General features: G+C 54.1%; 3 protein-coding genes across 5 annotated transcripts; 1 reads left to right on the top strand and 2 right to left on the bottom strand.

The window, feature by feature from the left end:
* Nucleotides 1-65: 65 nt before the first annotated feature.
* Nucleotides 66-12,866, top strand: TK1 (thymidine kinase 1). 3 transcript variants are annotated; one of them, XM_029056986.1, is made up of 7 exons: nt 66-186; nt 1,119-1,150; nt 6,345-6,455; nt 7,525-7,618; nt 9,325-9,414; nt 10,442-10,561; nt 10,685-12,866. In XM_029056986.1, the coding sequence occupies exons 1-7, from the start codon at nt 121-123 to the stop codon at nt 10,871-10,873; spliced, it is 702 nt and encodes a 233-aa protein (XP_028912819.1). In that variant the 5' UTR covers nt 66-120; the 3' UTR covers nt 10,874-12,866. The 3 variants fall into 3 exon arrangements, with proteins under 3 accessions (XP_028912819.1, XP_028912820.1, XP_028912821.1); XM_029056987.1 differs by lacking the exon at nt 6,345-6,455; XM_029056988.1 differs by lacking the exon at nt 10,442-10,561.
* A 421-nt stretch (nt 12,867-13,287) lies between these two features.
* SYNGR2 (synaptogyrin 2) lies at nt 13,288-20,667 on the bottom strand. The gene is made up of 4 exons (XM_001512107.5): nt 20,532-20,667; nt 16,096-16,333; nt 14,432-14,571; nt 13,288-14,355 (listed from the first exon to the last, which is right to left on the bottom strand). Exons 1-4 carry the CDS (start codon nt 20,628-20,630, stop codon nt 14,170-14,172), a joined length of 663 nt encoding a protein of 220 aa, XP_001512157.2. The 5' UTR covers nt 20,631-20,667; the 3' UTR covers nt 13,288-14,169.
* A 1,454-nt stretch (nt 20,668-22,121) lies between these two features.
* On the bottom strand, nt 22,122-27,134 carry CUNH17orf99 (chromosome unknown C17orf99 homolog). Its single transcript, XM_029056733.1, has 5 exons — nt 27,101-27,134; nt 25,390-25,698; nt 23,811-24,080; nt 22,900-22,995; nt 22,122-22,346 (listed from the first exon to the last, which is right to left on the bottom strand). The coding sequence occupies exons 1-5, from the start codon at nt 27,132-27,134 to the stop codon at nt 22,336-22,338; spliced, it is 720 nt and encodes a 239-aa protein (XP_028912566.1). The 3' UTR covers nt 22,122-22,335.
* Nucleotides 27,135-27,571: the final 437 nt, after the last annotated feature.

The following is a 27,571-nucleotide window of genomic DNA, read 5'->3' as shown; positions in this document are numbered from 1 at the left end:
CCCATTGGCTGGCGGGCGGGGGAGGGGGGAGGGGCCGGCGCGCGCGCGAGGCGGGAAAAGAGGCCGGCGCGAGCCGCTGCCGAATCTGGGTCAAAGGGTGTTGTTTGGAGCCGGATCGGAATGAACTGCCTGACGCTACCCACTGTCCTGCCCAGCTCCCCCAGCAAGACCCGGGGGCAGATTCAGGTCCGGGGGGGGGCCGCACGGGGAGGGTCATGGTTCAGGAGCATTTAATGAGCGCTTACTAGGTGCAGAGCACTGTGCTAAGCGCTTGGAATGGCCAGCTGGGCCTCAAAAGGGCCCGTTGCTGGGCCGGGATTGGCCCTCTTTGTTGCCCTATTGCACTGCCAAGCGCTTAGTACAGTGCTCTGCACACCGCAAGCGCGCAGTGAGCCTCCCTTTCCCCCTGCTCCTCCTCCCCCCAGGACTTGTGCATATTTGCATATGCATATTTGCATGTATTATTGATTAATAATGTTGCTGTTTGTTAAGCGCTTACTATGTGCACAGCACTGTTCTAAGCGCTGGGGGAGATACAGGGTCATCAGGGGGTCCCCCCGTGAGCCTCATGGTCTTCATCCCCATTAACTTCTCTGTGCCTCAGTGACCTCATCTGTAAAATGGGGATTAACTGTGAGCCTCACGTGGGACAACCTGATGACCCTGTATCTACCCCAGCGCTTAGAACAGTGCTCGGCACATAGTAAGCGCTTAACAAATACCAACATTATTTTACAGATGAGGTCACTGAGGCCCAGAGAAGTGGCTTGCCCACAGTCACCCAGCTAAGTGGCAGAATGGGGATTCGAACCCATGACCCTGGACTCCCAAGCCCGGGCTCTTTCCGCTGAGCCACGCTGCTTCGCTATTTTGTCAATGAAGCGTATAGATTCGTAATTCTATTTATCTTGATATTGATGCCTGACTACTTGTTTTGTTGGGTCTCCCCCTTCTAGACTGTGAGCCCCTTTGTTGGGCAGGGATGGTCTCGGTCTCTTGCCCAATTGGATGTTCCAAGCGCTTAGTCTAGTGCTCTGCACATAGTAGGCGCTCAATAAATACGGTTGAATGAATGTATAAATACCATTGAATAAATGATAATCTCCCACTCTCCGCAGGTGATCCTCGGGCCCATGTTCTCCGGGAAAAGGTAAGTCCCCTCTCCCTGCCCCGGCGGGAGAGGGCCCATTCTGTCCTTTGGTCCTATCTACTGAGCGCCTATTATGTGCAGAACACTGTACTAAGCGCTTTGGAGAGGGCAATAATAATAATAATGTTGGTATTTGTTAAGCGCTTACTATGTGCAGAGCACTGTTCTAAGCGCTGGGGTAGACACAGGGGAATCAGGTTGTCCCACGTGGGGCTCACAGTCTTAATTCCCATTTTACAGATGAGGTAACTGAGGCACAGAGAAGTGAAGTGGCTCGCCTACAGTCACCCAGCTGACAAGTGGCAGAGCTGGGATTCGAACCCATGACCTCTGACTCCAAAGCCCGTGCTCTTTCCACCGAGCCGTGCCACTTCTCCAATAGAAGAGACCCATTTCCTGCCCACAGCAAGTCCCTATTTGTTGCCGAATTGTACTTTCCAAGCGCTTAGTACAGGGCTCTGCACACCGTAAGCGCTCAGTAAATACATGGAATGAATATTTGTTCAGCACGTACTACTACTAATAATAATGATGGCATTTGTTAAGCACTGACTATGTGCCGAGCACCGTTCTAAGCGCTGGGGTAAAATACAAGGCAGTCGGGTCTGGAGGCGGAGACAGACATTAATGGAAATAATAATAATGGTATTTGTTAAGCGCTTACTCTGTGCCTAATCAGGTTGTCCCACATGGGGCTCACAGTCTTAATCCTCATTTTATAGATGAGGTCACTGAGGCCCAGAGAAGTAAAATGGCTTGCCCAAAGTCAAACAGCAGATAAGTGGCGGAGCCGGAATTCGAACCCACGTCCTCTGACTCCCAAGCCCGGGCTCTTTCCACTAAGCCACCCTGCTTCTCTGTACTAAGCACTTGGGAGAGGGCAATAGAATAGACACATTCCCTGCCCACAGTGAGCTGACAGTCTAAAGGGGGGAGACAGACATTAATAGAAATAATAATAATTATGGTATTTGTTAAGTGCTTACTATTTGCCAAGCACTGTTCTAAGCGCCGGGAGAGATGCGGGGTAATCAGGTTGTCCCAAGTGGGGCTCACAGTCGTCATCCCCATTTTATAGATGGGGTAACAGAGGCACGGAGAAGTTGAGTGGCTTGCCCAAGGTCACACAGCAGACAAGTGGCGGTGGCAGGATTAGAACCCATCTCCACTCCCAAGCCTGGGCTCTTTCCACTAAGCCACATTGCTAAGCATTTACTATGTGCCAGGCATTGTACTGAAGCAGCGTGGCTCAGTGGAAAGAGCCCGGGCTTGGGAGTCAGAGGTCATGGGTTCGAATCCCACTCTTCCACTTGTCAGCTCTGTGACTGGGGGCAAGTCACTTCCCTTCCCCGTGCCTCAGTTACCTCATCTGAAAAATGGGGATGAAGACTGTGAGCCTCATATGGGACAGCCTGATTACCCTGTGTCTACCCCAGCGCTTAGAACAGTGCTCTGCACATAGTAAGCGCTTAACAACTACCAACATTATTATTATTATTAGTCGCTGGGGTGGATACAAGCAAATCAGGTTGGACAAGCCCCTGACCCATGTGGGGCTCACGGTCTCAATCCCCATTTTACAGATGAGGTCATTGAGACCCAGAGATGTGAAGTGACTTGCCCAGGGACACACAGCAGAGAAATGGTGGAGCTGGGACTAGAACCCATGTCCTTCTGACTCCTGGACCAGTGCCCTAGCCCCTATGGCATGATGGGAACATAAATGACAGAATGTGAGCTTGTTGTGGGCAGGAATGTGTCGGCTGGTTGTTATATTGGACTTTCCCAAGTGCTTAATACAGTGTTTTGCACACAGTAAGCACTCAATAAATACAATTGAATGAACGAATTGCAGACTTAATACAGTGTTTTGCACACAGTAAGCACTCAATAAATACAATTGAATGAACGAATTGCAGATTTGGACATAAGTGCTGTGGGGCTGGGAGGAGGGATGAATAAAGGGAGCAAGTCAGAGTCGTGGTATGGGAATGAAGGAGTCACCTGGAAGAAGGCCGGGATATCACATCCTGCGGGCTTGACCCTCAGATTAATTAATTACAGATTAATTATAGTCTCTAGACTATAAACTCATGGAGGGCAGGGAATGTCGGTTATGTTGGACTCTCCCAAGCGCTTAGTACAGTGCCCCGCGCACAGTAAGCACTCAATAAAGATGACTGATTTAGAGAAGCAGCGTGGCCTGGTGGGAAGACCGCAGGGGTGGGAGTCAGGAGGCCTGGGTTCTAATCGTGCCCTTGCACAGCTGTGGAATCTGGGGCAGTCACAATTTCTCTGGGCCTCAGGTCCCTCATTTGGAAAATGAGGCTTGAATAGGTGTTGCCCCTCTCCCTTAGACTGCGAGCTGACGAGGACTGGAATCTGATTTGTAGGGTCTCTGCCCCAGTTTATTTTTATTTATCTTTCTGGAATTAATAATGTTGGTATTTGTTAAGCGCTTACTATGTGCAGAGCGCTGTTCTAAGCGCTGGGGTAGATACAGGATAATTAAGCTCTAAGACATGCCAGGCGTGGTACTGAGTGCTGGGGTAGATAGAAGCTAATCAGGGTGGATACAGTCCCTGTCCCACATGGGGCTCACCATATTAATCTCCATTTTACAGAGATTAATCTGCATTTTACAGAGGCCCAAAGAAGTGAAGTGACTGCCCAAGATCACACAAATGGCGGAGCCACGATTAGAATCCAAGTCCTTCTGACGCCCAGGTTTTACAAAGTAGGCCACACTGCTTCTCTGAGTGGCAAACAACATCCTGACCCCATTCCCGAAAGAGTTACCACCTCGTTGGTATTTTAGTTATTTAAATATTTATGTATATTAATATCTGTCTCTTCCCTCTGCTCCAAAGCCTTATTGAAGGCACATCTCCAGGAAGCCTTCCCTGACTAAGCTCGCCTTTCTTCTTCTCCCACTCTGACTTGATCCCTTTAGTCATCCCCCCACGCCCAGCCCCACACCCCGTATGTACATACCTGTAATTTATTTATTTATAGTCAAGTCGGTCTCCCCTTCTAGACTGTAATTGTTGTGAGCAGGGAACACTTCTACCAACTCTTGTGTTGGATTCTCCCAAGGACATTAAGCGCTCCATAAATACCGATTGGATGGGCCAGTCTGGGGACGAGGGAAATGAGCTCCCGAGCAAACTATCGACAGTATTTACTGAGCATCTACCATGTAGACGGCTAGACTGAGTGCTTGCGGGAGGGGGTGGTCCAACAGAGGTAAAAGACACAGTCCTTGCCCTCAAGGTATTAGTGGAAGACTGACACATTATTTAAGAGAATGGGAAAATGGAATAAAATAAGTGCTTAAATAATAGAATGTGGTGGTGTGCCCTTAAGAGCCGAGATAAGGAGAATCAGCACTTACTGAGTGCAAAGCACTGTACTAAGTGCTTGGGAGAGTACAATATAACAGAATTAGCAGACACCTTCCCTCCCATAATGAGTTTACAGTCCAAAGGGGGAGACAGTTAAGCTCCCTGTGCACAGGGAATGTGTGTACCGGCTCTATATGTACCCTCCCAAGTGCTTAGAGAAGCAGCGTGGCTTAGTGGAAAGAGCCCGGGCTTGGGAGTTGGAGGTCGTGGGTTCGAATCCCAGCTCTGCCACTTGTCAGCTGTTGTGACTGTGGGCAAGTCACTTCACTTCTCTGGGCCTCAGTGACCTCATCTGTAAAATGGGGATTAATAATAATAATAATAATGATGGTATTTGTTAAGCGTTTACTATGTGCAGAGCACTGTTCTAAGCGCTGGAGTAGACACAGGGGAATCAGGTTGTCCCACGTGGGGCTCACAGTCTTAATCCCCATTTAATAATAATAATAATGTTGGTATTTGTTAAGCGCTTACTATGTGCAGAGCACTGTTCTAAGCGCTGGGGTAGACACAGGAGAATCAGGTCCCACGTGGGGCTCACAGTTTTCATCCCCATTTTCCAGATGAGGGAACTGAGGCACAGAGAAGTTGTGACTTGCCCACAGTCACACAGCTGACAAGTGGCAGAGCTGGGATTCGAACTCATGACCTCTGACTCCAAAGCCCAGGCTCTTTCCACTGAGCCACGCTGCTTCTCTTTGCATTTGACAGATGAGGGAACTGAGGCACAGAGAAGTGAAGTGACTTGCCCCCAGTCACAGAGCTAAGTGGCAGAGTGGGATTCGAACTCATGACCTCCGACTCCAAAGCCCGTGCTCTTTCCACTGAGCCACACTGCTTCTCCAAGACTGTGAGCCTCACATGGGACAACCTGATTACCCTGTATCTACCCCAGCGCTTAGAACAGTGCTCTACGCAAAGTAAGCACTTAAATACCAACATTATTATTAGTAGTAGTACGGTGCTCCAAGCACAGTAAGTGCTCAAATACCATTGATCAACAATTAAGAAAGCATTCTGGAGGAGGTGGGACTTCAGTTGCTTAGGATGGTGCTCTGCACACAGTGAGTGCTCAACAAATACCATTAACCTCCAGACTGAGAGCTTGTTGAGGGCAGGGAATGTCGGCTTAGTGTTTATTGTACTCTCCCAAGCACTTAGTACGGTGCTTTGCATGCACCAAGCGCTCAATAAATACGATTGAATGAACTGATTCAGGAGAGATTGGAAGACGGGGCTCAATCTTGGCAGTGTTTGACCGTTCTTATTCACCCTACCTCCACCCAGTCCTCTCAAACCCTCCTAACAATCAGTGAATTGTATTTGAGCATTTACTGTGTGGAGAGCACTGTACTAAGCACTCGTACTAACCTGCTCTCCAACTTCCCCTCCTCCTCCTCAGCCAGAAAAGGCCAAGCAGATTGGCTCGTAACATTCAGTGAGAGCATCTATTAAGCGGCTACTATGCGCAAAGCACTGTACTAAGCACTGGAGGGGGAATAAACGGCTCAATCTGCTATATACTGAGCGTTTACTACGTACACAACACTCCTAAGTGCTCAGGAGAGTCCAATTCAACAGAGTTGATGGACAAGTCTCCTGACCACAAGGAGCTGCGGGGGGGAGACGGACATTAAGATAGGTTTGGGAAGAGGGGAACGAGAAAGGATATTTGCGGGAGGAGGGCCAGAGGGTCCAGGGATTCGGGGAGCGGGGCGGACCGAGGTAAGGGAAGGGTCTTCTTCTGAAGGGTCTTCCCCTCAGCGATGTCACAATCCTGTTCCTTCCAGCACGGAGCTGATGCGCCGGGTCCGCAGGTTTCAGATCGCTCAGTACAAGTGCCTCGTGATCAAGTACGCTAAGGACGTTCGCTACGGACACAGTTTCTCCACCCATGACCGGTGGGTGTGTCGTGTTTCCCCCCACCCCCCAACGATGCCCGGGCTTCCTAGGTTGAGGGGCTGTGTGGTCGCAAAACTAGCCACAATGTTTTCTGCCCCCTGTGCACCACACTGTGGCAAGGGGCGTCCAAGAAGGCTAGGGAACAAGAGTTCCCTAATGGCGTTCCAACCTAAACAAAGACCGAGAACTCGGGCTCTCACAAGAACCCTCTGTTTTTGTTTGTTTTGTCTTGTTTTTTAAATGAAATTATTATTAGTAGTAGTAATAATTACTGAGAAGCAATGTGGCCCAGGGGATAGAGCCCAGAAGGACTCAGTGGAAAGAGCACGGGCTTTGGAATCAGAGGTCATGGGTTCGAATCCTGGCTCGGCCACTTGTCAGCTGTGTGACTTTGGGCAAGTCACTTGACTTCTCGGTGCCTCAGTTACCTCGTCTGTAAAATGGGGATTAAGACTGTGAGCCCCACGTGGGACAACCTGATTCCCCTGTGTCCACCCCAGCACTTAGAACAGTGTTCGGCACATAGTAAGCACTTAACAAATACCAACATTATTATTATTATTATCCCGGCTCCACCACTTGTCTGCTGGGTGACCTTGGGCAAGTCACCTCACTTCCCTGCGCCTCAGTTACCTCATCTGTAAAAAGGAGACTAAGACTGTGAGCCCCTTGTGGGACAGAGAGTGTGTCCACCCTGATTATCTTGAATCTGCCCCAGCGCTTACAACAGTGCCTGGCCCTTGGTAAGCGTTTAACAAAAGCAGTTATCACTTCTGCGGGCCTCAGTTTCTTCGTCTGTAAAATGGCGATTCAATACCTGTCGTCCCTCCCCCTTGGATCGTGAGCTCCAAATGGGACAGGGACTGTATCCAGCCTGATTATCCTGAATCTACTCCAGCACTTGGGCTAGCGGTTGGCCCATAGTAACGGCTTAAAAAATCCCATTATTCTCTCTCTCCTGGGGTCATGGCCCTGGCAAGAAAGGGTGGGATGTGGCCCCGGCCCTGAGGGTCTGACTGTCTTGCTCATGTCCCGTAAGCTTCCTCTTCTCCCTCACCCGTGCCACAGAAACACCATGGAGGCCTTGCCAGCCTGCGTACTGCGAGACGTGACCCAAGACGCCTTAGGAGTGGCCGTAATTGGCATCGACGAGGGGCAGTTTGTGAGTCCTTGGTCTCTGCTGGGCGGGAGTGGGGAGGGTGTCCGGGGTGGCTCCAAGCTCTCTGACCACCATCTGGGGAGAGGGAAGGATGAGGGAGAGGGACACGGGCCTCGAGGGGAGAGTCAAAAGCAGAGCGTGGTCTAGTGGCATGGGCCTGGGAGTCAGAGGACCTGGGTTCTAATCCGGACCCTGAACACTGCTTGCTGTGTGACCGTGGGCGAGTCGCTTCCCTTCTCTGTGCCTCATTTCTCCTGTTCTCCCTCCTACTTAAACTGTGCGGGGCAGGGACTGGGTACTTATACTCACCCCAGCGCTTACAACGGTGTTGGACACGTAGCGCTTACACAACGGGTGAATGGCAGAGCGAAGATTAGAACACAGGTCCTCTGCCATCAGTCTGGCAGCTGAACGCGCTCATAAACTGCACTTCCTGTTTGACTAGTTTACAAAACCACAACATGCCAGAGTGTCACCCGGCCTTCTCCTCTGCCTGAATCAATAATGAATGCCCCAGGCTGGAGAGCACTGTATGGGGTGTCATTAGCCACAGTACTGAATGCCCACTGGGTGGGATGGTGACTGGAAGTCCTCGATCTCTGCTGGGCTGGCGGTGGGAGGGAGAACAAGATGGCACCAATCTCCCTGACCACAGTCTGAGAAAGGGGTGGATGAGGGCGAGGGACACAGACCCCGGGGGGAGAGTCGGCAGAAGAGCATGGCCTAGTGGAAAGAATCCGGGCCTTGGGTTCTAATCCTGGCTCTGCCACTTGCTTGCTGTGTGACCTTAGGCAAGTCGCTTCTCTTTTTGGTGCCTCAATTCCTTTATCGACAAAATGGGGATTCAAATCCTGTTCCCCTTCCTACTTAGACTGTGAGCCCACGTGGGACCCGATGATCTTATGTCTACCCCACTGCTTAGTACAGTGCTTGACGCATAGTAACTCTGTGCCAAGGGAGCATAAAAAGGAGTCTGCCTCAATCAGTCAATCAAGAGCACCTACCTGTGTCCAGAGCGCTGTAGTAAGGCACTAAAGCGAGTTCAATAGTAGACCTGATCTCTGTCCTATGTGTTCCCCCATTTTATAGATGGGGTGTTGAGGCCCACAGAGGGCAAATGACTTGCCTCAGGTCTCAAAGCAAGCCAGCGGCAGAGCTGAGACTCTAAACTCAAACCCAGGTGGTCCAATTCGCAGTCCTGCTAGCCCCCCTGCCCCTTTTCTTTAATGGGATTTGTTAAGCACTTACTTTGTGCCAAACCCTGGGGTAGATCCAAGCTAATCAGGTTAGACACAGTCCCTGTCCCTTGTGGGACTCACGGTCTTTAATCCCCATTTTACAGATGCCGTCAATGAGTCACGGAGAAGTGAAGTGACTTGCCCAAGGTCACACAACAGACAACTGGCGGAGCCAGGATCAGAACCCAGGTCCTTCTGACTCCCAGACCCGGGCTCTATCCACTAGGCCATCCACAGTAATAGTAAGCGTTTAACAAGTACCATCATCATTACTGTGTGCCATGCAATCTTCTGACTGCTGGGGTAGATCGAAGTTGGGGAGCGCAGCGACGCTGTTCCAAGCCAGAAGGGGTGATCCCTGCCCTCGAGAGGCTGCCGATCTACCTGACTTTTACTGGGTCGAAAGCAAAGTTGCCGTTGAAACCCGGGAGGGTTCAGCTCGATCGGCTCAGGGAAATCTCCTGTCTCTAGTTTCCAGATACTGTGGAGTTCAGCGAGGCCATGGCCAATGCCGGGAAGACCGTGATCGTGGCTGCTCTGGATGGGACTTTTCAGAGAAAGGTAGGACAAAATAATAATAATAATAATAATGATAATGATAGTACCTGTTGAGCACTAACTATGTTCTAAGGGCTGAGCTACATGTAACATAATCGAGTTGGACAATTGCTATCCCACATGGGATTCCCAGTCTAAGAGGGAGGGCGAACAATAATAATACAATAATTATGGTACTGGCTAAACACTATGTGCCAAACACTGTTCTAAGCGCTGGGGTAGAGACAAAATAATCAGGTTGGACACAGTCCCTGTCCCACATGGGGCTCACAGACTCCATCCCCATTTTACAGACGAGGTAACTGAGGGCCAGAGAAGTGAAGTGACTTTCCCACGGTCACCCAGAAGACAAATGGCAGAGCCGGGATGAGAATCCAGGTCCTTCTGACTCCCAGGCCCGGACTCTGTCTAATAAGCCACACTTACTCCCCATTTTACAGATAAGGAAACTGAGGTTTAGAAGTGACTTACCTCACACAGGGGGCAGAGCCAGGATTAGAACCCACATCCTCTGTCACCCACTCCTGAGTTGTGTCCTCCAGGCCACACAGTTTCTCTTCTGTTCCTGTCCCCTCTCGTACTGTGAAGCAGTATCTTGTGCGCGGAGCACTGGACTAAGCACTTGGGCTACAGTGGAGTTGTAGACACGTTCCTCGCCCCAGCAAAAGTGGGGGAAGACGCTCTGGCCAGCCAAAGTCATTCGCTCGGTGGCTTGAGTGCCTACTGGGTGGTGTAGAGCACAAGGATGACCACGCGGGCCTAGGTTTTTCCGGGACGGGAGGATGAACTCGGGGCGGGGTGAGGAAAGACCGACATCGCATGAGGGCGACAGCCCGAACAACAACACTAACGCACCAAAAGTCACCCTGTTACTTTCTCCCTCGTAGGGAAGAGAGGCGAGGACGGGAGGAGCCGTTTCCGTGGCGTGGGATGGGAGGCGGGAACGGGGCGGTCCTTTCCCAGGATGAAGAGGGCTTGGGGAGCGAGGGGCGGCGGCGGGGGTCCCTCCCCTCAGGACTCTCGACTTCAGGCCTTCGGGACCATCCTGAACCTGGTACCCCTGGCCGAGAGCGTGGTGAAGCTGACGGCCGTCTGCATGGAGTGTTTTCGTGATGCTTCCTACACAAAGAGGCTGGGGGCTGAGAAAGAGGTGAGGGGAGGGTTAGGACCGTTGGGGGCCGGTGAGGTTTGCGGGCAGCTTGGCTCCTGTCTGCATCCAGGCCCTGATGGTTTTTTTCTCTTTCCTCCCCCCGCCGTCCCAACCCCCCGAAAGGTGGAAGTGATAGGCGGGGCGGATAAATACCACGCCGTCTGCCGCGTCTGCTACTTCAAGAAGCACCTGGGGCAGGCCCCGGCGCCCGTTAACAAGGAGAACTGCCCTCTGCCCGGTCCATCCGCGGACGCCCCCTCTCCCCGCAAGCTCTTCCCACCTCACCAGATCCTGCAGTGCAGCTTCAACTGAAGCGGCCGCGGGACGTGGGGCGGTGTGGGCCTGGGGGGGGTGGTCCCACGTCTTCCCCAGAGAGGGACTCCCCTTCCCTCTAGCCCTACCCGCTTGCACCTATGGGGCCAGTGCCAGCTAGGTGTGAATGATTGTCCATGGAGTTGGGATGGCATTTCTGGCTGGGGCAGGATTTTTTTTGTAGGGCTGGGGGCTGGGGGGCGGGTTTATCTTTTTAAAGCCCTCCCTGCCCATGCCCCGAAAGCCTGGACCTCTAAGGGGCAGGGACACAGTTCACCCCGACCTCTTTCTTAGCACTTCAGGCATCTCTCTCTTTTTAAACTCAGTCCTCCCCTCACCTTCCAAGTGCCCCAGCTGTGGGGGTCTTGATCCCTCAGTGAGGGTCATGGTGCTTCCCCCCCGCCACCCCACTGACCCACCTAGCAACAGCCAGCCAGGCCCCACCGATGAGCTTCCTCTCTAACACTTCTGATGTAGGTGGCTGTGGGTTTCTATCAGAGGAAGCCCACCCACCATAACTTCCTCTTTGCTGTATCTATTTCTCCCACCGGATTTGGCTGCGGGCCCCCGCCCCAGACCTGTGGGTAGGGACCACCTGGGACCCGGGCCCACGGTCCTCCCTGACCGCAGAAGGGATGATGCCATTTTGGCTCTCCAAGAGGGTGGTCTCAGCAGGGCTGGACTGGGATCTGCCCCCTCACTTCCTTCCCGGCCTAATATGGTACTGGGTCTGCAGGCCTGAGCTGGGGCCATCTAGTCCCACTTCCACCCCTCCCCGGCTGGAGTTAAAAATGCCCAGAGCCTGGTGGGAGGAAGGTGTTCTAATGCAGGGGGCTAGCAAAATGGGCCCATGCCCTCCCCTGGGCTCTCTTGGAGTCCAAGTAAGACTGACCACCCCCCTTAAGCTGGGTTCCCCCAGGGTGGGGCCTCACCTTCCATCTTGGTGCTTTCTTCCCCTTCTGCCTCCCACAACCTGGCCTGGAGGAGGACTGGGGCTTTCCTTCAGAATTCCCCGGGCTACCTGCAGTTCTCCATTCTCCTCCGGCAAGCCACAGGGGTGGCCTCTCCGTCGGATGAGGGAGGCAGCCACTGGGGCAATGAGCTAGGCCCGGCCCTGGGGGAGGGCGAGGCAGACAGCTTCAAGGCTAGGATGCCTAAAGCTTGTGGTCCTTGTAGATGAAACTGTTGGAAGCGGGGAGCTCGGGTCACTGCTGGGGTCTGAGCAGAGGCTGCAGCTCTTCAAGACAAGCTCCCCCAAAACCTGGACAAAGAGCCAGGGCCCTGTGGCCTGGTTCATTCGGTCTATTTACTAAGTGCTTACTGTGTGCAGAGCACTGTACTAAGTGCTTGGGAAAGTACAAAAGAACAACAGACACGTTCCCCGCCCCCAGTGAGCTCACCGTCTGGTTCACACTTCCTTACCCCGAGCAAGGATTAATCTTTAGCCACTACTGGGGCCTGAGGGGGGGCTATGTCTCTTCAAGGCAGGGTCTCACGGCCCCACGGCCTAGTTCTCACCTCCACACCGCGCAGAGGCTCATCTTCAGCCCCGTTGGGGGCCTGAACAGAGGCCTTAGTTCTTCACGGCAGGCTCCCCGAGAACCCGGACAAAGAAGCAGTGCCCCAACCGTCCTCCCCATCTCACACCGAGCAGAGGCCCATCTTTAGTCCCTAAAGGCAACCACTGGCATTTGGGGACTAGGCCGGACCCTAAGGCCTGCTACAGTCCAGGATCTGAGCTGGGGGACGTGCCCCCGGCTGACCAGGGGATGGGGGCGAAGGAGCAGGGTTATTGGTTGCGCCTGCAACGTCTCCTCTGCCCTCAGGGTTGCAAAACCCACCCCCAACCCAGCTGCTTGTTGTGGGGAGGGCAGTTCCCTCGGGGAAGTCCTATCTAGTCACAGTCCCTCCCAAGGGACCGTGTCTCATTTGATTCTCCCCCAGTCTAGTGCTCTGCACCCAGTAAGTGCTCAATAAATACCATTGATCGATCGCTTGGCTGACTACTTTGGTCCTAGCGACTTGCTCCGCCGGTTGTCTTCCCCTTGGAAAACGGCCCCGGGATTTCTGCTCTCCTTCCCCGGGAACCAACCGACCCTTCCGTCTCAAGGGCTCCTCGGGACCCGGCGGCAAGGAGGAGAGAGTTAAGGGGAGGGGGAGAATGTCTTCCAACCCGGGGGGGGCTTCCAGCCCGGGCCTGCTGCTCCACCTGCTCCCGCGGAAACACAAGTCCACGGCTCTGTTTACGGGCTGAGCCCGGTTACTATTTTTAAGAGGTTGATTGATGGGACAGGCCTGTCCTGCCTTCCCCCTCCCAGAAGTTGGCCGGGTAGGAACTACCCTCAGCCTAAGGCACGGAAGGTGCCAACTTCCCATTCCTCGCCCCCTGTCCTAACACCGACAGCAGAAGGTGCGAATGGAAAAAAAAATATATTTATTCCATCTCCAAACCATTTGAACCAAACAGTGTCTCGTGGGGATTTTGTGTGCGTGGCTTAATACATTCAAAACCGTCTGGGCACCGCCCCCCTACAGTTAACAGTTGGACAATCGCACGATATTTACACAAGTGCAATGCTGCAGGGGAGACCTACCCACCCGCTTGGCGTGTCACGGCAGGGTTATCGATAGCAAATCCCACTCCCCCCGTACATACCCACCCGCCCCTTTTGGGGTGCACACTGGAGGGGCCCACTGGCACTGCATACAGCAGGGGACAGAAACCTCACAACCCAACAGGGACCCGGGGGAAGGAGTGTGAGCTGAGGAACTAAAAGGCTGAAGGTACAAACCCTGAGAGGGAAGGGCAGGAAGCAGGCTAGGACCTCCACCCCCAGCCCCGGGCAGCAGGAGGGAAGCGCTTTAAGGCACGGATCTCACGGGCCAGAGGTGCGGCTGGGACCAGGTTATGTTCTCCCGGGGTGCCGTGGGGCTAAGACACCTGTTGGTGTGAGGGGTGACTTTGTGCCCTGCTCAAGAGGAAAGAAAAAACACACTCAAATCAGTGGCGGGGGGGGGGGGGGGGACAAACAAATCCAAAATGGCCCAGGGATCCAAGCACCCCTTCTCCCCGAAAACTGACCGGTCCTGCCTCTCCTGCTGGGAAAAGGGGATAGTGGCACTTTGGTTTTGCACAGTAGTTCTGACCAAGCAAAGAGCATAAGGAAGAGGGGAGCCGCCTTCCTGAATTGTGGGTGTTAGGGGGAGGGCAGGGCCGTTAGCCCAAGCCTCTGATTCTGGGGCCACCCCCCAAACCTCACCGCCCCCCCACCACACTGGGCCCTCCCCCTCCCGGCTTAATACACAGGAGGTGGCTGGTAGCCCTCGGTGGACTCCACGTTCTGGGTGAAGGGTGGCTGTTGGTAGTTGTCCACGGCGACGTTGGGGTAGGGAGTTCCGGGTTCGGGGGTGGGGTCGGCGTAGTTCTGGAGGAAGGTGACGCCCGCCTTCAAGCGCCGGTGGGCGAAGTAGGTCAGCAGGCCCTGGGGAAGGCAGCGAGTGAGGCGGGGACGGGGACCCGGACGGAGAGACCCTCCCCTCCCACCGGCGCCCACCTACCCACGAGAAGATGGAGAAGAAGCTGAAGGCGATGGCCGCTCGGGCCGAGTCGGCCCCCACCAGGACCTTCTTGGGGTCGGTGGCCGCCCACTGGTTGGTCAGGAAGCAGAAGTTGATGAACCACAGGACGGTCCAGAGAGCTGCGGGGAGGGGAGAATTGGGCAGGGCAGAGGCAGCCCCCAGAGCAGGGGGCTGACCCGATCCCCACCCTCCGGTCTCCTCCCGCCCGGCGGAGCGCTGAGGTTTAGCAGAAAAGAGCTCAGACCTGGGTTCTAATCCCACTCCGCCCCTTGTCTGCAGCGTGGTCTCAGGAAAACCACTCTCTGGACCTCGGTTTCCCTTTTTAAAAAAAAAAATGCTATTTATTAAGTACTTTCTGTGTGCCAAGCACTGTTAGATTATACTCGCCCAAGCGCTTAGTACAGAGTAAGCACTCAATAAATACGACTGACTGACTGTACTAAGTGCCGGGGTAGAGAAGCAGTGGGGCTCAGTGGAAACCCCGGGCCTGGGAGTCAGAGGTCATGGGTTCTAATCCCAGCTCCGCCGCTGCTCAGCTGTGTGACTTTGGGCAAGTCGCTTTGCTTCTCCGTGCCTCAGCTACCCTATCTGTAAAATGGGGATGAAGACCGTGAGCCCCACGTGGGACAACCTGATGACCCTGTATCCTCCCCAGCGCTCAGAACAGTGCTTGGCACATAGTAAGCGCTTAACAAACACCATTATTAATAAAGACGCTAGTCAGTTTGGACACAGTCCCTGTCCCCCGTGGGGCTCACAGTCTTAATCTCCATTTTACAGAGAGGTCACTGAGGCCCGGGGAAGTGAAGTGTGTTGCCCAAAGTCACACAGAAGACGGGATTAGAACCCAGGTCCTTCTCTCAGGCCCGTATTCTATCCACCAGCCCACACCGCTTCTCATCTGTAAAATGGGGATTCGACACCTGTCCTCCGTCCCCCTCTCAGACTGGGAGTCCCGGGGGGCGGTCAACGACTGGGTTCCGTCGGCTTAGGTCGCCCGTATAAACCCCCAGTGTTGACACACCACGAGCAGTTGGCAAATACCACGATTATTATTATTATTCCACATCCAGTTTGGGGCGGCTCCCTTCCTCTCAGGGAGTAGAGGAGTCTGGGAGCTTCCTTTGGTTAGGGAGGGAGTGTAGCGTGGAGGAAGGAGCTTGGGACCGTGTCGGTCCTGGCTCTGGCCCTCCCCGACCCGCTGTGCGACCTCTGGCTAGTCACTCTCGGGGCCTCAGTTTCCTCATCTGGAATAGGCCAAGTCTTCCGATGAGGAAGGGAGGTGCTCGTCCGCCTCAACCTCTTGCCCACGTCCCACCTCTGTCCTGGAACGCCCTCCCTTCTCGTATCCGACAGACGATCGCTCTCCCCCGGCTTCACAGCTTTACCGAAGGCCCGCCTCCTCCCAGAGGCCTTCCCCGACTAAGCCCTTCTTTCCTCTTCTCTGCACTCCCTTCTGCTTCGCCCCGATTTATTCACCACGCCCCACATCCGTCATTTACTTCTATTAATGTCCGCCTCCCCTTCTAGACTGTGAGTTGTGGGCAGGAGAACCTATCTACCGGCTCTGTTATACTGGACTCTCCCGAGCGTCTAGTACACAGTTAGGTGCTCCATAAATAGGACCGCTGGCCGACGGGTACCTGAGAAGGCCAGGTCCGCCATGACCAGGTGCTTGCGGTCGGCGGCGCTGCTGATCTGGGGGAAATAGATGTCGATGGTGAAGAAAGCAAGGGAACCCAGGAAGGCCAGGATCCCGACACCGGTGCCGTAGCGACAGGCGTCATCGTTCTGGTTGAAGATGCAGTGGACAACCCCGGAGGTGTGTGGGTTGGTGTACCCTTCCCCGATGATGCAGGAGAACTCGATCAGGGAGAAAACCTGTGGCCGGCGAAGGGGAGGGAGAGTCAGACGGGGTCGGATCTCCCCCCACTCCACTGCCCAAGAGAGGCCTGGTGGAAAGAACGCCCGGCCGCGAGTCCCGAAACCCTGGTTCGCGTCTGGTGCCTGCTGCGTGACTGGGGGCCGCTCCCGAAACCTCTCTGGGCCCCCGTTTCCTCATCTGGAGGATGGAGACAAGATAATAATAATAATGTCGATAATTGTTAAGCGCTTACTATGTGCAGAGCACTGTTCTAAGCGCTGGGGGAGATACAGGGTAATCGGGTTGTCCCACGTGAGGCTCACAGTCTTCACCCCCATTTTATAGATGAGGTTACTGAGGTCCAGAGAAGTGAAGTAGCTTGCCCACAGTCACACAGCTGACAAGAGGCAGAGCCGGGATTCGAATCCATGACCTCTGACTCCCAAGCCCGGGCTCTTTCCACTGAGCCACGCTGCTTCTCAAGATCCCTGCTTTGGCCGCCTGTGAGCCCCTTGGGAGCCAGGGACGCTGCCTGACCCATCTGATGCTTATCACAGCGATTAGCACGGAGCAAGTGTTTAATAAGGATCATTATATCCTTCTGCCTTTGTGATGGACTCTGGGTGTGGGGAGCTGGGTTCTAAACCTGGCTCCACCTCCTGTCTGCTGCGTGACCTCGGGCAAGTCCCTTCACTGGGCCTCACTTCCCTCATCTGCAAAATGGGGATCCAATCCCTGTTCTCCCTCCCACTTAAGACCGGGAGCCCCTCACGGGACCTGATTATCTTGGATCTGCTCCGGAACTCAGTATAGCGCTTGGCACAGATTAAGGGCTTAACGAACACCATAAATATTATTATGATTGTTACCGAGGTGGCGAGGTCAGTGAGCACAGATCTGGGGACGCCGTGCGGTGAAAGGATCGGGGTGGGGAGGGGGGTGGGCCGAGACGTCAGGGAGGGGGTGTTTTCCCCTCCACTTATCCCCGACTAAGGCTGGGTCTGAGATCAAGTGCTCCATCAGCATCCTGTTCTCGGCATCCACCGGCCACTCGAGGGATTCATCAGCTGACTGTCTCATGGTGCCCGCCCTTCCCCCACCTCCGACTGTGAGATGGGACCAAAAGAAACAACAAATCCAGCACCAGCCCCTGGTACCACCACCCTAACTCACCCCTCTCCCCGCTCCCGGTCCCTCACACCCCCTCCGGGGCAATGGGAAGGAGCGGCGTGGCCCGGTGGAAAGAGCCCGGGCGGGGGGGCGGAAGCCCTGGGTTCGCATCCTGGCTCTGACCTCGCTCAGCGGCGCGGCAGAGGGGTAGTCGCTTCGCTTTTGTGGGCCTCAGTTTCCTCCTCTGCGACTTGTTCATTCCAAGCGCTTAGTACAGTGCTCTGCACATAGTAAGCGCTCAATAAATACTATTGAATGAATGAATGAACCCCTGTTCGCCCTCCTCCTCAGAGAGCCACGTGTGGGACAGGGACTGTGTCCCCCCATCTTATATCTACCCCAAGAGTGCTCGGCACGTAGAAAAAAGTCAACAAATACCACTCTCACTGCTATTAACACTACTGTTAACAAGCAGCGTGGCTCAGTGGAAAGAGCCGGGCTTGGGAGTCAGAAGTCATGGGTTCGAATCCCGGCTCTGCCTCTTGTCAGCTGTGAGCGAGTCACTTCACTTCTCAGTGCCTCAGTTCCCTCATCTGTAAAACGGGGATTAACTGTGAGCCTCACGGGGGACCGCCCGATGACCCCGTATCTCCCCCAGCGCTTAGAACAGTGCTCTGCACATAGTAAGTGCTTAACAAATACCACAATTTATTTTTTATAAATGCCACTGACGGATTGTCAGAGCTGGGAGTCTTCCCCGGATAACCCGTGAGAGCGGTGGCTTCTCACCGGGGCGGGGGCACGCGCTGTCCGCCCGCGTCCTCCCCCGGCTCTGGGGCCCCCCGAGGCTGGCGGTGCCCGCAGCGGTGACTCGGGGGGCGGGGTTGGCATCACCGTCTTGCAGGGAGTGGTTCCGGTGGCATCTGGAGGGGGACTTGGCGGGGAAGGCCCGGTTTCAATTCCTCCTCCTGGAGCGGCGGGAGCCGGACACCGGGCCCCGTCGGCAGGGGTGGAGACCTGCCGCCCCGGGGCTGACCTTCGCCAAGCGCCGTGCCCTCCTTTCCACCCGCAAGGAGGCCGCAGCGTGGGCACCTCCGCGTGCCCCGGACCTTTCCACCCCTCACCTGCGGGTCCGGGAGGGAGACCCCTCGGAAAAAACGGGGCGCCCGGCTGGGGCCGCGCGGGAGGGGCGGCGGAGGAAGCCGATAAGGTTTCTGCCCAAACCAGCTCCTCCAGAAAGGAGGAAGGACACCCTGGAGGCCCGACTGGTCTTCCGGAGCGCTCACCGCGTGCTGAGCCCTGTGATAAGCGCGGGGAACGTCACCAACTTTTTTAAAAATGGGATCCATTGATAATTGTTAGAAGCGGGGTATCTGTTAGGTGCGTACTAGGTGCCAGGTCCTGCACCGAAGGAGATAGAAGATTCAAGCGCTTGCTATGTGCCAGGCACTGTGCTAAGCACTGGGGGGTGGATACAAGTTAATGAGGTTGGACTGTGTCCCCCGTGGGGGTCACTGTCTTCACCCCCATTTTACTAAAGGAACCGAGGCCCCGAAAAGTGAAGTGATTTGCCCAAGAACCCACGGAGGAGCGAACCCTCTGACTCCCAGGCCCTACCCACCAGGCCACGCTGCTTTCATTCATCCGATCCTATTTACTGAGCGCCTACTGGGGGCAGAGCACTGTACTAAGCGCTTGGAAAGTACAATTCGGATTAGACTGGAAGCCCGTCAAACGGCAGGGACTGTCTCTGTTGCCGACTTGTTTATTCCAAGCGCTTAATACAGTGCTCTGCACATAGTAAGCGCTCAATCAATACTATTGAATGAATGAATGAATGAATGAATTCGGCAATCGAGACAGCCGCTCCCTGCCCACGCCGGGCTTCCAGTCTGGAAGGGCGGGGAGATGGACATCAAAAGAATAAAAATAAAATGTTGGTGTTTGTGAAGCACTTGCTCTGGGCAGAGCACTGTTCTAAGCGCTGGGGGAGACACAGGGCCATCAGGTGGTCCCCCCTGAGGCTCCCAGTTAATCCCCATTTTACAGAAGAGGAAACTGAGGCACGGAGAAGTGAAGTGACTGGCTCACAGTCACACAGCTGACAAGAACAGGCATCGACAGAAATAGAATTAGACATATATACACATCAGAACAAATATGCAGGCATTAATATAAATGGAATTAAAGATACATATATATATATAAAAGTGCTTTGAGGGCAGTAAAATGGAATTAAAGTGCTTTGAGGGGAGTAAAGATATATAGAGAGATATATATAGATAGATATATATATATAGACAAAAGCGCTTTGGGGGGGGTAAAATGGAATTAAAGATGTATATATATAAACAAGTGCTTTGAGGGGGAGTAAAATGGAATTAAAGAGATATATATATAAAAAAACAAGCGCTATTGAGGGGGGGTAAAATGGAATTAGAGATATGTATATATATAAACAAGTGCTTTGAGGGGGGGTAAAATGTAAGGAGACATATATATATATATATGTATATATATGTGTGTATATATGTACATATACACATAAAAACAAGTGCTTTGAGGGGGGTAAAATGGAATTAAAAATAGATATATATATATATATATATGTGCTTGGGGGAGGTACAATGGAATTAAAGATATATATATATATATAATATATAAAAACAAGTGCTTTGAGGGGGTTAAATGGAATTAAAAATAGATAGATAGATAGATAGATAGATATATATAAATAAGTGCTTGGGGGAGGTACAATGGAATTAAAGATATATATATAAAAAATATAAAAACAAGTGCTTTGAGGGGGGTAAAATGGAATTTACGATATGTATATATAAACAAGCGCTTTGAGGGGGGTAAAATGGAATTAAAGATAGAGATATATCTACATGATATATCTCGAGAGAGAGAGAGAGATGGATATACCTTTAGAGATCTCTCTCTCTCTCTCTCTCTCTCTCTCTCTCCCTAGAGAGATATACAAGGAAGTGGCGTGAGGGGGTAGAGGCAGGTGTGGGGCGTCGGTGGGGGAGCGTGGAAGGTGGGCGGGCGGGGTGCGGAGCGCTGCGCGGAGCGTTTTCCAGGGGGGGTGGGGGGACTCACCAGGCCCAGGATCCTGGCGATGACCTGCGGCTGCTCCAGGAAACGCCACAGGTCGAAGGCGCCGCCGGCCTTGGCCGCGCCATAAGCCCCGCTCTCCATGGCGCCGCCGCCGTCGCCCGTCCCGCACGCGCCCCCACGCCCGCCACACGCGAGGGGCGGGGCCCCACGCCGGGCGACGCGCCGACGTCACGTCGGGGGCGGGGACACGCCGGGGGGGCGCGTGACGTCACCGAGGGGGCGGAGCCCCGCCGGGGGGGACGCCTGCGTCACCGAGGGGGCGGGGCCGTCTCGGAGACGCGATGCGTCACACCGGGGGCGGGGCCACGCCTGGTCGGGGGCGGGGCCACGCCGAGGGACGTGCCGTCTCACGCCGAGCGCAGGGGACGCGCCTACGTCATCAAAGGGGCGTGTCCACACCTGGGAGCGGTTTTACGTCATGCCTGGGCAGGTGTGTCCGCGCCCGGGGGGTGCTCAGTAAATAATCATAATTATAATAATAATCATGTTGGTATTGGTGAAGAGCTAACTATGGGCAGAGCACTGTTCTGAGCGCTGGGGGACGTACAGCGTCATCAGGTTGTCCCACATGAGGCTCACAGGCTTCATCCCCATTTTAATAATAATAATAATAATAATGTTGGTATTTGTTCAGCGCTTACTATGTGCCGAGCACTGTTCTAAGCGCTGGGGTAGAGACAGGGTCATCAGGTTGTCCCACGTGAGGCTCACAATCCTCATCCCCATTTTCCAGCTGAGGCCACTGAGGCCCAGAGAAATGAAGTGACTTGCCCACAGTCACCCAGCTGACATGTGGCAGAGCTGGGATTCGAACCCCTGACCTCTGACTTCCAAGCCCAGGCTCTTTCCACTGAGCCACGCTGGTTAATGTTGGTAAGGGCTGACTATGTGCCGAGCACTGTGGGGCGCCCAGTCTGCATCCCCATTTGACAGATGAGGGAACTGAGGCACCGAGAAGTGAAGTCACTTGCCCAAGATCAACAGCAGACAAGCGGCAGGGCCGGGATTAGAACCCATGTCCAGTGACTCCTAAGCCCGGGCTCTGTCCACTGAGCCCCTCTGCCTGTCTGGCTTAAGAAGCATCGTGGCTCAGTGGAAAGAGCACGGGCTTGGGAGTCAGAAGTCATGGGTTCGAATCCCGGCTCTGCCACTTGTCAGCTGTGTGACTTTGGGCAAGTCACTTCACTTCTCTGTGCCTCAGTTACCTCATCTGTAAAATGGGGATTAAGACTGTGAGCCCCACGTGGGACTATCTGATTCCCTTGTGGCTACCCCAGCACTTAGAACAGTGCTCTGCACATAGTAAGCGCTTAACAAATACCAACATTATTATTATTATTATTAAGCAGTCTCCCCGTCCATTGCCCCCCAAAACCCAGAGAGAACAGAGAAGTGATGAGATCAAGGGGCAAGGGGGGAGTCCAAAAATTTTCCCCACCCGACGTGTCCATCTTCTTCCCAAATCCCACTTCTCCTTCCTTAATGTCCCATCTCCTCAGGGGAGATAAGGAATGGGTGTGAAATGTATGGGAAAGGCCAAAGCCACCCCCCTCAAACAAACAGCTCAAGACATAATAATAATTTTGTGTGTATTAGCTGAGGCCCCCACAGATCTCTGACATCTTAAGTCTCGTCAGCTGGGAAAGGGGGATCGGGAGGGAAGCTGTGGATCGGCACGGACATTTCCGGGCTCTCCGGGGAGATGTTTGGATGAAGGTGACGATGACGATGGCGTGTCAGGAAAGCCCAGGCTCAACGCTCGCCGGGGCGTCTTAGGGCTGTGATCTCACCGGGTCCCTGTTGAGCAAGAAGGAGGGGCAGGTTCGTCGGCTCCATTTTACAGATGGAGAAACCGAGTCACGGAGGTGGAAGATGGCTCGCCCCAGGGCATAGGGTGCGTCGGAACTGGAAAGGGAACCCAGGAGTCCTGACTCTCCTGACCAGTTGAGCTGACTATCATGATCTCGGGGCTTAAGGAAAAAGAATTTACGAGTGTGTGGATAATAATAATAATAATTAGGGTATTTGTTAAGCGCTTACTAGGTGCAGAGCACTGCTCTAAGCGCTGGGGGAGATACAGGATAATCGGGTTGTCCCACGTGGGGCTCACATTTTTTAATCCCCGTTTTTGCAGATGAGGTAACTGAGGCACAGAGAAGTGACTTGCCCAAGGTCACACCGCAGACAAGTGGCAGAGCCGGGACCACCTGATGACCCTGTATCTCCCCCAGCGCTCTGCACCTAGTAAGCGCTTAACAAATCCCAACATTATTATTCCCCAGCCCACCTGGTCGCCCCCAGCCCCCTGACCCACCCCCCGACCCTCTGACCCCAACCACTCACCCCCTACCTCTTACTCTGGTCCATAGGATGACACCGAGGGAGGTGGAGAAGATGGAAACCAGGCTCCCGGACAGCAGGTAGACGGGGGCTCGGGGCAGCTCTCCTGACGGCAAAACAGAAAGTAGACAGGATAGGGCTCCCTCGAGCAGTGTCCCAAGGAAAGGGGACCCCCGGACCACCCCCTCACCAGGAGGTTCTCCTTAAGGGGCCTGTTGGGAAGAGACCGGGACGGGGACTCGGTCGGGGCTGCAGGCTCGGCTCTGCCCCTCGTCTGCTGGGTGACTTCTGGCGGGTCGGTTAACCTCTCTGGGCCTCGGTTACCTAATCCGTAGAATGGGGCTAATCAATCGGTCATGGCATTTGAGTTCTGGGTTTAAGATACTGCCTCTTCCTCCCTCTTAAAGCAGAAGAAATAGAAATAAGAAATAATAGCACACCATAGTGGAAAGAGCACGAGCTTGGGAGGCAGAGAATCCCGGCTCTGCCGCTTGTCTGCTGTGTGACCTTGGGCAAATCGCTTCACCTCTCTGTGTCTCGGTTTCCCCAACTGCAAAATGGGTGTTCGGTACCTGTTGTTCACAGGGACCGTGTCAGATCTGATTATCTTGTCTCTACCTTAGAACTTAGGATTCATTCAATAGTATTTATTGAATACTGGTGCTAAGTGCTTAGTACAGTCCTTGGGGCATAATAAGTGCTTACCAAATACCGTTATTATTATATTAATTATATCGTGAGCCCCGTGTGGCACAAGAAGAGTACTTGGCACAAAGTAAGCACCTCATAAATGTCATCAACATGAATTTAAAATTAAGCAAGGGGGGCACTTTGGGTGCCGGGTGTCTGAGTCCTTAGTGGCAACCGCTGTGGCGGCAACCCACGATTTCCCGGTGCCCCCCACGAGTCCAGTCCACTCACCTGGAGGCACCAGCTTGACGGCACTGTACTGAGCCCCGAAGACATTCTCCGCCTGGCACCGGTACCGGCCTGACATCTGGGCCATTGGCAAGGAGAAGTTGGCAGGAGTCCCCAGGGGAGGGGTTTTCTCGAACAGCACATGCCCATCCTGCCCGAGGAGTCTGTAGGTGATGGGAGGGGTGCCCTCGGATGCCTGGCACAGCACCTCTACCCGTGGGGGTGATCCTTCGCCCACCAAGGTGAAGTTTGCCTGGGGCTGGGACACTCGCACTGGGAGGAGAGAGGGACCACAGAGAGGGAGAAGATGGGGGGCACAGGGTGGGTACAGCTTGGGGCTGGATACATAAAACTGCTCAACAGACCATGCGAGGCCCCAAGGACTTCAGAAGACACAGTGTGGCCCAATGGAAAGAGTCCGGGCCCTGGAGTCAGGGGATCGGGGTTCTAGTCCCAACTCCCTGCTGTGTGACCTCGGACAAGTCACTTAACCTCTCGGTACCCCAGTTTCTTCATCTGCAAAATGGGGGTTCAATACCCGTTCTCCCTCCCACTTAGAATGGGAGACATGGACTGTGTCCAACCTGATGATCTTGGGTCTGAACCCAGCACTCAGCAGAGTGCTTGGGATATTGTTAGTGCTTAATAAATATCTTAGGTATTAATATTATGATCTTGGTGTGGAGGCAAAGAACCTCAGTTAGGTTCCTCCTCCCTCCTCGCCACTTCAATTTCATCCTTCTATTTTGGGCCTGTCCTTTCCACAGCCTTCTGCCCATGGTCTTCTCAGAAAAGGCTCCCTGGCTGAAACTGCCCCTCTTTATGATCCCACCTTAACATAATAATAATAATAATAATGTTGGTACTTGTTAAGCGCTTACTATGTGCAGAGCACTGTTCTAAGCACTGGGGTAGACACAGGGGAATCAGGTTGTCCCACAGTCTTAATCCCCATTTTACAGATGAGGTAACTGAGGCACAGAGAAGTGAAGTGACTTGCCCACAGTCACACAGCTGACAAGTGGCAGAGCCGGGATTCGAACCCATGACCTCTGACTCCAAAGCCCGGGCTCTTTCCACTGAGCCACCTGCCTGCAACATTGCTAATGTCTCCCCCAGTTCCCTCTTCCCTGAGTTTTCTTTTTTATTATTATACTATTACTGTTACTATTATTATGCTTGTTTAAGTGTCAAGCACCGTTCTAAGCACTGTTCCAAGATAATCACGACAGACCCAATCCTTGTCTCACATGAGGCTCACCTTTTAAGTAGGCGGGAGAACGGGCATCGAATCCTCATTTTATCGATGAGAAATGAAATGAACCCCTCTGCCCAAAGTCACAAAGCACTCAAGTGGCAACGCCGGGATTAGAATCCAGATTCTCTGACTTTCAGGGCCCTGCTCTTTCCACTAGGCCACGCCGCTCTGCTTCCCAAATCCTCTGCTCTGCTTTCCTGTCCCCATTGGAGCTTCTGTCCCTCTGCGGGGAGACCCCTCCCCATTCTGGGTCCCTTCACCCCAGTGACCCGCAGCTCTCCACCCCCCGGTGCCCCCCGGCCCCCTCTCCCACTCCCCACTCACCACCGCTCTTGACCCACAGCTCCCAGTACAGCTGCAGAGGCGAGCTGAGGGCCTCTTGCCCGGAGGGTCCCACCGCCCGGCACCGGTAGGTCAGCAGGTCCGGCCGAGATTTAAGGCTGACTCGGACCTGGAAGAAGGCCGGGACCGGGCGGGCCACGGTCTTGTTGGTGGCCGTGACCATCAGGCCGCCCACCAGGAAGTAGTTGATGGGCAGGGCTCCCCGGGACGAGCGGCAGGAAATTCTGACCAGCCGGTGACCGGGCTCCGTCTTCAGGACCTCGTATGAGATGTGCGGCTGGGAGGGGGTTCCTGGCGGGGAGAGAGGAGCGGGGAGAGGAAGAGCGAGACCCCCCACCGGGACCCTCCCCCGAGATCCACGATGATGGATCTGGCCCAGGGCTTGGGAGAGGCCAGGTGCCCGGGACCCATGGCAGCGCTCACCAGGGCCGGAATGGAAGCCGGGGGGTGAGGGGTGACCCTCGCTAACCCAGAACCATTAATGTCCAAAAAGGTGTGGGAAGGTGTGTGCAGCCAGCTCTGGAGTGGGGCAAGACTGAGGACTCGTAGCCCCCACCAACAGCCTCAAAGACCGGGGACTCAGAGAGGATTCATTCAATCCTATTTATCGAGCGCTTCTTGTGTGCAGAGCACTGTACTAAGCACTTGGGAGAGTCCAATAGAACAATAAACAGACCCCTTCCCTGCCCACCAAGAGGTTCCAGTCTAGAGACGGTCCGGCTCCCAGTACTTCCACAGCCGGGTGTGATGGAGCCCCAGGAATTGGGAAATTGGGGGCAGGGCTGGATTTTGGGGTCCCGTTCCTACCACCCCACCCACTGCCACTAACCTGGCTCACTGCGTGTCCCGGGGAAGACGGCCGCTGCTGGGAAACAATCAATCAATCAGTGGTATTTATTGAACGCTTACCGGGAGCGGAGTGTCGTACTAAACGGTTGGAAGAGGACAGTTCAACGGAGTGGGTAGACGTGTTTCCTACCCACAAGGAGCTTACAGTCTAGACGGGGAGGAGGCAGACAATATAAAGTAATATAAAGGATGGATGTGGGCATAAGAGCTGTGGGGCAGAGGGGTGAATTAAAGGGGAAAATCCAAAGACAAGGACATTGTAGAAGGGAATGGGAGAAGAGGAAATGAGGGCTTAGTTGGGGAAAGCCTAGGAGAGATGGCAATAATAATAATAATAATAGTAATAGCAATAACGCATGGGATTTGTTAAGCACTTACTATGTGCCAGGCATTATAATAAGCGCTGGGGTAGATACAACCAAATCCAGTTGGACACAGTCCCTGCCCCACACCGGCCTCCCAGTCTTAACCCTCGTTTTTCCTATGAGGTAACTGAGGCCCATAGAAGTGAAGTGACTCCCCCAAGGCCACATGGCAAACAAATTCATTCATCCAATCATATTTATTGAGCGCTCACCATGTGCAGATCACTGTCCTAAGCGCTTTGGCAGAGCCGGGATTAGAACCCAGGTCCTTCTGACTGCCAGGCCTGTGCCCTTTCCACTAGGCCAAGCTGCTTCGAGAGATGGGATGGGGGAGACTGGGGGCAGGGAGGTGGGGTGCAGAGGGAGTGGGTGGGGGGAAGGGGAGATGGAACAGGGGGGCAGGGGAATCCCCCTCTCCCTGAGGAATAAGAACCTCCCACCCCAAGCCCCCAGCCCACCCCGCCCCGAGTACAACTCACCTGATGCGGTCAGGCAGAGTAGGAGCACCTCCATGTTTCTTAGGCTTCTGCTCAGTGTCTCGCCCGGCCGGCCCACTCAAGAATTGATGCTTCAGCCCTCTCCTCAGCTCCACAGGGGCCCCCCGCAAGATCCCCACGTGACCTCCCGCCCTCTCCCCACCTGCCATCGGCCCTGGCTGCAGTGCAGAGATAAACGGCGGGACCTGGGGTTGAGGGGGCCCGGGGGCAGGACGGAGGCCCACTCAGACCCACAGCTGCAAATTGTTGGTGAAGCCCAGACGGGCAGGGTCGGGAGAGAGGGGTGAATCCCCCTCAACCAACACCCCGTCCTTTCAGCCGGGGAGCAGGGAGACCAGGGTGCCTGACCCACTTACACACCCCTTCCCCAGCCGGCAGGACAGGGTCCAGGCTAAGAAGGAGAGAAATAGTGGGGCGGGGGATCAGAGGAAGGCGGACGTAACTCTAGCTGGG

The sequence above is a fragment of the Ornithorhynchus anatinus genome, unplaced genomic scaffold (genome assembly GCF_004115215.2).
Source record: "Ornithorhynchus anatinus isolate Pmale09 unplaced genomic scaffold, mOrnAna1.pri.v4 scaffold_264_arrow_ctg1, whole genome shotgun sequence".
In the NCBI taxonomy this organism is placed as follows: domain Eukaryota; kingdom Metazoa; phylum Chordata; class Mammalia; order Monotremata; family Ornithorhynchidae; genus Ornithorhynchus; species Ornithorhynchus anatinus.
This window is presented reverse-complemented; position numbering and strand designations above follow the sequence as displayed.